General features: G+C 36.4%; 1 protein-coding gene across 1 annotated transcript in view; it reads left to right on the plus strand.

Annotated features, from left to right (window-relative positions):
- The window catches only part of CCSER2 (coiled-coil serine-rich protein 2), a 54,113-nt gene extending 46,194 nt beyond the window's left edge, over positions 1-7,919 (plus strand). Inside the window, exon 10 of the mRNA XM_009893027.1 lies at positions 7,644-7,919. Coding sequence (XP_009891329.1) covers positions 7,644-7,738 — 95 coding nt within the window. The 3' untranslated portion in view covers positions 7,739-7,919. The remainder of the gene's footprint in view (positions 1-7,643) is intronic.
- The last annotated feature ends 3,172 nt before the right edge of the window (positions 7,920-11,091 follow it).

Below are 11,091 nucleotides of genomic sequence, written 5' to 3' on the forward strand. Positions count from 1 at the left end.
CCCCCCGCCCCCGGTATTTGTTGTAAAAAGGCTTCTAATACATTGAAGTGGCTGTTGCAAATTTGCATGACTTGTTACCATTCCTTATGTGCTAGCTACACTGTGGGCTGATGTAAGATGCATTTGTTCTCTTGGCTTGGATCTGCAAAACAAAAGACAATTGCTGATTTTTAAAACTGTGTGCTTACGTAGACATAGAGAAATGGTAAGTCTTATTTTGTGCTTTGGTATTGCATTATAAACAGATAATTGTTCCAAGAAATATAACTAGTTCATAAAGCTAAAGTTATATTTTTTAAAATGTACTGTAATTTGAGAATTACAGTGTGTCTGACTGCCTAGCAAAGCCCAAGAGTGTATTTGGACAAGAAATAAAGGAAAAAAATAAAATAATGGAAACAAAGTGAGATTTCCAGGGCCAATGGAGATCTGAAGAGTGAGTTGCACCTTGGAAGACTGAGCTTGCTTATATTTCAGATTGCAATAATTCTAATTTATTTCAATTACAAGAAAAAAAAAATCTGTAAAGTATTTTGCAAAGTGTGTTTCAAATACTCTCTTGATGTTTCTGTGACAGTGTTCATTTAAACAACTCATCGGGAATGCACAGCCTGTTTCATAGGCTTTTCTCTATGCAATGGAGGGATGTGCTTCATTTTCCTGTGCTGTTTGCTGTGGGACTCTGTATGTGTAATGAATGTAGAACCCCGAAAGCTGATCATCACGTCTTCTGTTTCTGGGCAGAGGACCAGCAGTAGCACAGCCTGGCTGTTTTGTTGTCCTGTCAGCAGAGAATCCGAATTTAAAAAGTTCAGATTTAGACCTGAGGAGCATACAAATGTCACATTTTTGGAGGCTAACTGATCAGAGTCAGAATGGGAGCATGGTGTCTGAGCTGCCAGATGTGTGCCACTGGTGTCACATCATTCACATTGACTGCTTGACTGAAGAAAACTTTGCTAATCTCTTACCAGTTCTTTGAGCCCCCACCTCATTCCTCCACTAATGCCAGCAGCTTCTTATTGAGGGATTCCATAGTGAATTTGCATTGCTAAAGCAGGTTGGATTTTTTTAGTAGACATCTTGTACATTAAATTCTATGAATTATTAGTAAAGGAAGTAAAGCAGATGAAAACTGGCCCTTGACTAATTAACCTAAACTATAATTAACCTGTTGCTTAGGAAAAGAAATGTTTCCTGTAACTGAGTGTTCCTACCTTTTTCCTTTGTCTTGGGTTTGATCAAAAGATAAATACTGAGAGTAAAAATACAGTATAAATTAGGAGGTTTCTTGGACATTTTTACTGATACTCTTGCAAAATCACCAATTCATCACTGTCTGAAGAGTCCCATAAAGCAGTATGTTATGGGAATTATCACTAGCATCCTTCTTTCCCCACATTACCTCTTCCCTTGGTTCAGCGGTTTTAGGTCTGCTGGTTTTTGAGCTAGTATGGAATGCCAAATGTGGGGTTTTGAGGCAAGTGGTGAGCTGGGTTTCCTCACTGAGGATAAGCAAGCAGCCTTAAAGTCAATGGTAGTGTTCCTTTGCAATGATACAGAGAAGGTGATGGGGAACATGAAGTAGTCTTAGTTTTTGTTTGGCTGTGTTTTCTGTCTGGAGATCTTGGAATTCAGGCATTTCTTCTCTGACTGCTGGGTCCTGAACCTAAACAGCATCTGTGCTTGTGAATACTGCAAGTTTCTTCACTATGTTGTTGATAATGGATGGATACATAGATAACTTACAAGCACTGTAAATGATGGGGATATAAATCTATAAACTGATCGTATTTAGTTGTTTACTGTAATATGTTTACTGCTGCTGTACAGGACAGATAATACATCCCTGCTATGCAACGTTACAATAATATCATGCTTACAGTTCTTCTCTATTAGCCCCAGTTACAGTGTTAGCATACCTACTGCTTACATTGCCCTATGAACTTCCCATATCACTGCACTTGTTAACACACTTTAGAAGTGGGTGTATGTTTTGCATTTTTAACAAGAATTAATTTTTAATGCTTTCACACTTCTTAACTTCATGTTGTTTCAACAGCCTTGGAAAGAATTCAGCATTTTGTATTTCATAAGCACTTTCATGATTTGATAAGTGATTTTTGTCATCTCATGAAAAAAATTGTATGTTTCTTATTCCTATAACTCCCATATGTGTCTTGAACTCAGCTCTTATGTAATGGTCCTTTATTTTTTGGTTATAGGACATAATTTGATGACATAGCAAACTTTTTAAAAACTTTTGTGTTTGTATTCTGGAGCTTTAATGATGCAGCTCTGGAAACACAGCATTTAGAATACACATTGTCAGTGAAGTAATTATGAACTCTTGTTGCAATACAAGAATATTACACCACTTTCTCTAAGCCCCTAGCCCCAAATGCTTCTCCACACAGAAATGCACATAAAAACTGTTTTGTTACTCAAGCATTAGTTGTTCACATCTCTGCTTACTATGCACTTCATGGTAAAAAATATTTAGACTTTTTGCATGTAGGCATTACAAATGAAGATAATGTAAGCAATTCTAGCAGGTGACACATGGGTTGTTATCACTAGCAAGAAAGCTGCTGTATGCATATTGACTATAAATCAGGTCCAGGCTTTGCTTTTCCAAGCTTTTTTATTTTTTAAACAAGGGTGCACTGCTTAACACTATGAAATGTTTCCAAACCTTTATTGACTGGTTCAGGTTCTTTGTAGGGTGTAAAATCATTGGTGCTAGCAGAACAAAGTTGCATCAGAATATTATCTTGGAAGCTCTATGACTCATGTTAAGAGTGACAGATTATTAAAAATGTCCTGGAATCATTACGTTACTGTCCTTTATATGTATTTATTTTTGCTCTGTGAGATGAGTTTTTAGCTATATGAAGAAATGTCTTTTAAGAAAAACTCCATTCTCCCAAGTTAGGTAGTTCCAGATTGGACTACAGGAGAAGTGTCTCTTGTTTGGAGTCTCTTCAAGCTGGTGAGCAAGTTGCTAGGAAGATGGGTTATTAAACAGTATGGGCAACATGGTCAAAATATGTATGGCAGTATAGCTTATGGCATTGTTGTTCATTATTAGATATTTAACGTGTATGTGCATGGATGCAAATATTTTTGATGTATACGGTTGTAAGCATACACACAAATTCTAGCTACAGCTCTAAACAGTATTTGAAGTGTAAGAGTTTAACTGTGTTAAAAGACTTGAAATTATAAGGGCAAAGGTATTCCGTGCAGGTCTTGCTATAAATATTATTTGTACTGCATTACTTAACCCCTATTGGTACCTTTGTTTCTGGAAGGTGGATTAAAAATGAATGGGAGACACGTTAATCGCAATTTAAATGGTGAAAAGTTGCAGTTCTGTCATGGCAATTGCTCATTGTTTTGTCTTGGTCCTCTGACATCATTGTCCTTGTCTTTTTCTTGTCTCTGCTTTCCCATTATGCCATTGGCAAGGAGTTGAGAAGTTAGTCCATTACTTCTGTGATAAAGCGTGGTACGGTACAACTTCAGATTTCTTCCCATCTCCTCCTCACGCATTTTCACTCTTGGTTTTTTTGCCCTATGCATGATGCATGTCTATTGGAGATGTGCATGCAGTTTTCCCATTTCTCATTGCTTCACTTGCCTCGTTCTTCAAAATACTGCAGGGAGAAAATATCTTTATTTCATCCTACAGAAGTATTGTATAGGGAATCGAGATGGGGATTGAGGTTAGAGATACAGAACCACCAAAGCAAAACTGAAGGGAATTTTAAAGTAGTGATGCTGCAATGACTATTACTGTCGTGACCACATTGATCTAACTTCTTTATTGGTATAACATACTCCTCTCAGTCTTCCAACACAAAGCTAATGCAATTTCAGTTGTTCAATAACCGTGTAGTAATGGTGATCCTCTTTGTGGATATGTTGTCATTTTTTTCTGGATGATGTAACAGCCAGATTTACTTGAGAGAAACAAGAGAAAATTTCTTAGGCTGATGTGGCAGGGACTGTAATTTAGTAATTTTGATTGGTGCATCAATACATGCAAGTGTTTGAAGCTCTTGCCCGTGCAGAAAAGTCTGTTTCTTTGTTGTGCAAAAAGGAGCATGTGCACAAAGCGTTCTGTCTAATGTGCTTTCATTTTGGGGAGGATTAATTCTCTACAGTGGTATTAGAGATGTCTCAGAGTCCAACTTCATATTTTAGGAGTATCCCAAAGGAATGCAGGTGTTTGTATATTTTGTTTATGGGACAGAAACAGAAGTCCTGTTAGCGTGACAGTCATGGTCTGTCCTGCCCTGAAATATTATCAGAAGTGCACTCAAAGCAATGCAGATGACAAACTGATTTTTTTTTTTTTAAGATTTCCATCAAATAAATTACTATTCCTAGCAGGTGTAATGCTTCTTTATCTTTCTATTCCCCCTCCTTCTTGTGATGGAATTTGCCAAGTACTAGTCCTGCTGGCTGTTGGTTAGTTTTGGGGTGGTTTTTTGACTAATAATGTGATTGTAATTTATTAAGTTTATCCTAGTAAATGGAAAGCTTGTGTATAAGGCAAAGATGCAAGCTGTGGGTGAAGATAATACAGTTTTCAGTGTTAGAAATCTTGTTAACAGTTACTTGCATATTTTGGAAATGGTTTTCTTTTCTGCTTTCGGTGTCATTTTGAATGTTAATGCGTGTAGCGATTTCAAGAGATTAAAATCTGTAGTTAAGATAAATGGACAGACTGACGAAGTAGACATACAAAATTAAAAAACAGTACAGTATTTAAAAAAAAAGTAGCAAAGATGGTATCGTAGCTTTAGTGTCCTCATTCTCATAAAAAGTCCTCATAAACACGTAGATGTTTTCTACCTTTGAATTGCTAACTTTCTGGATATTAATCTGCTTAAAAGTTTTTAGGTTATGAAGGATAATGAGGAAAATATGGGGTTTATGTGTAAAAATGAAAAATTGTCCAAATGGAAAAGCTGAAATATTACCTAGTTTTTGTCAAAAGAACTCAAAATAGTGTTATCAAAAGCTTGCTGCTTTGCTGTATTTCGGATGTTTTTGGGTTTAACTCAAGTTTCCATATAAATTTAGTTTCTTCTGTAGCTTACAAATTTTTCATTTTGCTTTTTAGTCTAACTAGGATTATTTGATATAAAAATAGGATTTGTAATGCTCAGATATTTATCTGCATTTTTGAAGACTGGCATTTAGAAACCCATTCTAGGTGAGGGGAAATTTTTTTCTGATTATTATTTTTACATCTTAGAATTTAACATAATACTGTTTGCTATAAACGTACTAATTTTTGACTTTCAGGTAGGATTAGAAAATCTGAACTATTTGTTGAAGTGTTCGTATGGTAATCAGGTATATGTTGCTTTGGTTTCTACACTCATTTTTTGCAGTTTTGTTTTTGCAGGTGAGGTCTCAAATCAATAAATCATTTTGGCTAACATTTGTCTGTCAGCTCCTAAGCTGGAAGGATAATGACTTCTGTAACCCATTACATAAACACTGAAAAATGACAAAAATATCTAGTGGATTCATTTTTTTTTAAGCTGTAACTCACTGAATAAATTGAATTATTAATTGTGTTTAGTACTTCGGTCCTGTAGGATTGCATGGTAAGACGGATTCACAAAGTTGAGCTAGATTTGGTCACAAAAGGAAAAATGTTTTGATACTCATTTGATACCATTTCAAAGGCTTTTTTGTGGTGTTTTTTTCTGTCCTTCTCCCCCTTTGCCAAAACAGTTGTATTCAGATTTCTCAACATACTTCACTTACCCGTCTATCAAGTCCTGGTGTCACTGGTCCAGCTTAGATGTTGCCTTTGCTTGCAGGTAGAACTGGTATATTCTAAAGGGAAAAATGGCTAGTAAAGCAAAACTAGATTGAGAAACATTGATATTTCTCTCATTACCATTATTTTTTTTTTTCGTAATGGGGAATTTTGAGGGTTCAGTTTTCAGTAGTAATCTTGCCAGGGAAAAGATGAAAAGCTTAAAGAATCCCGAGATGTGCTGTCGTCCTAGAAATATAACAGGACTTTGGCATGCACAGGTCTCATTACATTCTTCCTGCCGATTTTAAGAAGAACTAAAAAGACGAGACAAATAATTGGCTTTCTCATTTAGAAGCTGTGAATAATTCAAGAGAGTGACTGAAGTGACATTTTAGTCAAATCCCTTAAAGACAAACGTTGTTTCTTTCTTAGTGACTATATTTCACTAGTAAACAAATATCATAAGCCTGTTTGCTATGTACATGCAATCTATCAATTTGTAAGAATTCAGGTAGTTTAGGGATAAAAATAGCTTGTAGTAGTTCAGTTCCCTTCCTTTATAAAAAAAAAAAAAAATTTAATCGTGAAACTTGCTAAAACTATAGTTTAAGTTTTAATAGGTTTTGGGCTTTGCCATGAATTGCAGAACTTTTAATAATTCCTCTAAGATCCGTATACAAGTTGCAGGTCTACGATGTGTTTGTGAAGCTAGCACATACAGAATGACAGAATAGTCAGGGTTGGAAGGGACCTCTGGAGATCATCTAGTCCAACCCCCCTGCCAGAGCAGGGTCACCTACAACAGGTCGCACAGGACAGTGTCCAGGCGGGTTTTGAATGTCTCCAGAGTGGGAGACTCCACCACCTCTCTGGGCAGCCTGTTCCAGTGCTCCACTACCCTCAAGGTAAAGAAGTTCCTCCTCATGTTAAGATGGAACTTCCTATGTTCAAGCTTGTGCCCATTACCCCTCGTCCTATCACTGGGCACCACTGAAAAAAGACTGCTCACATCCCCCTGGCATGTGAGGGATACCTTAATCTTTAAAGTGTTTTTACAGGGAAGAGCAAAGAGAAAATAAAATGATCCAGAAGAGGTAATGGCAATTATCCCGACTGATACATGTATGATCAGATTATATCTTTCGATGAAATGTAAAATCTTCATTAGGTTATCAGTGTATATGATCTCTGGTATATGATAGTTTATGATCTCTAGCTTCATACGTACTCTCTTGTACTGCTTTGTTGAAGATGATTTGTTTGTCAGCGCATTTGAAAGATAAGTTCCCTAAATCTAGTCATTAACCTAATTACAACATACCTATATCAAACTTTCTGACCTCAGTAAGGCAAGGAGGATGCACTGTAAGTTCATGTGGTCCATTAAACACCTTTCCTGCCTGTACACTGTATAATGTTGATCAAAGGTTTGGGATAGTTAACTTGAGTATGAAGTGAATAGAAATTAAAAGATGCATACAGTCTGATAGCCGTTGCATTTGTTTATTAAGCGCTTAAATCAGAATTGATTTAATGGCACTTGTGTGCCATTCTCATGCTGTCCTGCAGATTTAGGTGAACCCATCAACCATACCTTTTTCATGTTTCTTTAAGCTAATTTGTTTCTTTTTGTCTTTATGTTGTTGTGTATTTCAGTGCTGGTATAACTTTTTCTGCTTAAGTTACATTTGTACATGTCCCATAAATCATCCTGTTTTGCCGAAGTCAAAGTTTTGGTTTTAAAAAAACAGATATACAGCCTTTTTCAAGCATCCAGTCAGCGCATGTTGGATTCAGAATGTTATCTAGTGTTTTCTTTGCCTAATGTATTATTGTATTCTTTTCTCTTTAACAGCCTCAAGTACTACAGCCTTCCAACAGCCTTCCCAGTTCCACAGACCTCGCCCAGGGAAAACTAATAAAAATGCCACATATCGAGGCCCACAGTGAATATCCTAAATATGGTCTGCATGAAAATAGCAATCATCAGAATCAAAATGCTGCAAATGTCTCTCTCATAAATAGCCTGAATGATGTAAACTCTTTAATGAGCATACAGTTAAACAGAAAAGATGAGAAAGCATCATATTTGGAAAATTTGAAAAATAAAAATACTGAAGATCCTGGAGAGGTGGCTAGTAATAAAGGAGGTACATTACCATCTCGTTCCTGTTTTCAGACCTCTACGCGAGCTGATGCTAGAGTGGTGCAGACTGAATTAGCTGTGAAAGGTCAACCCTCATTCACAAACCAGGCTTCTCGGCCAAAGACTTTAAGAATCGCAAAGCCCCAAAATGCTTTAGTGCCTCCGACGATGGCCGTTCTCACACGATCTGCAAATCATTCCGCTGCTTCCAAGGAACGTGACCTTCTACCGTCAAGTAGTTCAACTCAGCTACAGCCAACATCTGGTCAGGATAACCTAAAGGGTAAACAGAGTCAGAAAGTGTCTAAACTTCGCCCACCAACTATGTCTTTTGTTAAATCTAAGCAAATGAGCAGTCAGAAATCCACACCAGTATCTGCAGAGCCTCAAAACACCTGTTTGAAGACTAACATCCCAAAGCCACCGGTACAGAGAAAGGAAAACGTGCAAACACAGAATACCGGTTTGCATTCTGGGGATAGTTTACCCTCTAATTGGCATTCCCGCCTCCCTAAACCAAAGACACATTGAGAACGTACCTACATCTCATTGAATGATGCCATAAATTAAACCACTTCCTATGTGTTGGCTGCCTTTGAGGCTGCTTTATCTACAGCCTGCAAATCTGAGTGAATATTAAAAATAGCATCTTCCTTTTGCGTTTGCATACTCCATCCTGTTATCTTGAGGCTCATTTTATGAGCTGTGCAGCTTCTCTTGAGAGTGCGTATTATATCGTAGGTCTGTATTAAAGATTGTGTTGCCCAGTGATCTTAGTAATTAAGCAAATATTGAAGTCTGTGGTAATCACGAATGCCAGAATGCTGCACCATATATTTCAGGATGGTCAAAATCATTTCTTACCTCTGAGTTATTAGACAATGAAATTACTCTTCAGTTTAACTTCTTGGTTCTGAGTACTCGTTAGGTTAGAGTGGTGGAAAATTAGACTTACTAGCAGATGTTTTATTGGCCATAATTCTGACTCTGTATTCCAGAGGCCTATGCAAAAATCCTTGTATTTATCATTATCTCAAGACTGACATATTTAATGTTATTTAATCTGATGGGTTGGGTGGGTTGTGTTGTTTTGTTTTGCTGTAATCTGAAGTTGCTCTGTTCTTTATTTATCCCGTTTTCACTGTTCACAGACAATAAGCAGATTTCACAGGGTGAATCGAATCTTCTCTCTTAAACATCATCATTTGTTAAGATTGTGGTATGTTTTTATTGTGTTGAATAGACACATTACCAGGTAGATTCTTGAAACGCAGTGCTAAGGATACTTGTGCAAAACCTTCCAATACGGGCTCTTATGAATTGGTAAGTAGGGAGCCTCTGGGAATAAGGGGTCCATACACCTATGTTGACGTTGCACAACATGCATTTTAATTAATAGTTTTTAACTTCTATTGTACTACTTGTATTTATTGATTTCTGTTTAATATTGAGAGACTCTGAAGTACCTGACTTGAAATTTTGCACAAACTTTGCCATATGTGTAAGGATTTGAAACTATTTTACAGAATAAAACTTGTATTAAAAAAGCAACTATTTAAAAAAAAAAAAATAACCCCACTTATTTGCTTTGAGCAATCCTATTATGTCCTAATCCAGAGCTGGTACTCAAGAGTTTTTCAGAGATGTGTATTTTGGTTTTGGGTTTTTGTAAATTTTTTTTTGGTGTAGTTTCTAAAGAAGTGCATGATAACTGGGAAGGAGCTTTTTGGGGAAATAAAGCAAAAAAAACATTTTTCTGCGCTCTAGGAGAAGTATTTTTTCTGAACGTGGTCTGGAAATACATGCCCATCACAGTGCAGCTATGGGACCATGACACATGTGCTCCTAGTTGAATATATGCATATCCAGTGAAGCTTTCCAGAAACTTAATGTTATGTCCCATCTCCAGTTCTTCCCTTCTTTCCCATCACTGTCTCTTGGATGTTACTACTTGGGTTTTTTTCTGTTCTTGAATTGGTTTTACAATTGGCAGCAGAAGGTCGTTACAATTACTTTGCTCAAAATCTGTTCCTGAACAGCATATAATGTCAGTAAAATGAAATGTAGTCATAGTTTGTTCTAGGCTTTGGCTACAAGATGTTGACATACTACAGTATTTCCTTTGAGAGAATTAAAGTGAATAGGTATAGACATTTCATAAATAAGTTCAATAATCAACTTTTGTAATGTAAGCCCTAGGGGTATCCTGATGGATATCTTGGTTGGATTGGAGAAGGAAAAAAATATAATCACTAACCTGAATTTTTCAGTGCATCAATAATGTCCAGGAAAGTCTTTGGATTTGTCACACTGTAAATTCTTTTAACTGAAAATGAAGAGGAAAAATGAAAAGCCTGGGGGGAAATGGGTAGGGGGGAGGTTCTATTTCAGAACTGCTTATGTTAATCTGAAATAAGAGACCTTCAGGACTTCCTGTTAACTGGGGCGAAGACAATGTAAGTGAGAAGTAACAAGGGTAACATTAATTGTTACAGTTGATACAGGATCAAAATAACTACAATTCAAGATTGCTGCAACAATTATTCTCCAAGAAAAATTCTTTCTTTCCTTGAAAAGCATTGAATTAGATGGCCTTTGGTGTAAGCTTTTACTTTTGATAAGAAAATGAAACTAACTTTTTATATTCCCCAAAACTTGCTCCTGGCAGCTAACTGTGTTTCTCAGGAGTTTAAAAACTGCTGAGGGAATGATCAGATTCCTAGGTTGTTTTCCGGTCCATATAGATTTCTATGGAAGGTGTGTGTGGTTTTCTTTTTTTTTTTAAAGTTTACTTTCCTTGAAGAGGAGCTGATTTTTATTTTTAGTTGTATAATTTTGTGTAAAAAAAGATGATTTTCACTTTATGCTATTGACAGAGATATTTCACCATGAGTTCTTTTGCTTCTTATTCTGGAGGTATCACCAGCCTGATTTAGTGATGTTAAAATTTTTATGTTTACATTTAAAAGTATAGATATCTGTCTGTCTGCACCTTTACTGAAAATAAAGGAATGAAGCAAAGAGATGATCAGGGTTTTCATAGGAAAAAAAAAAAAGTCTTTTTTTTCCGGAAGAGCAAAAATCTGTTTATTCTGTGGCAGTTCTTTCTGTGTTAAAGGATCCTAAGTAGATTATATTCTTTGTTATAGCATTTCCC

This window comes from Charadrius vociferus, unplaced genomic scaffold (assembly GCF_000708025.1).
Source record: "Charadrius vociferus isolate BGI_N301 unplaced genomic scaffold, ASM70802v2 scaffold429, whole genome shotgun sequence".
Classification (NCBI taxonomy): domain Eukaryota; kingdom Metazoa; phylum Chordata; class Aves; order Charadriiformes; family Charadriidae; genus Charadrius; species Charadrius vociferus.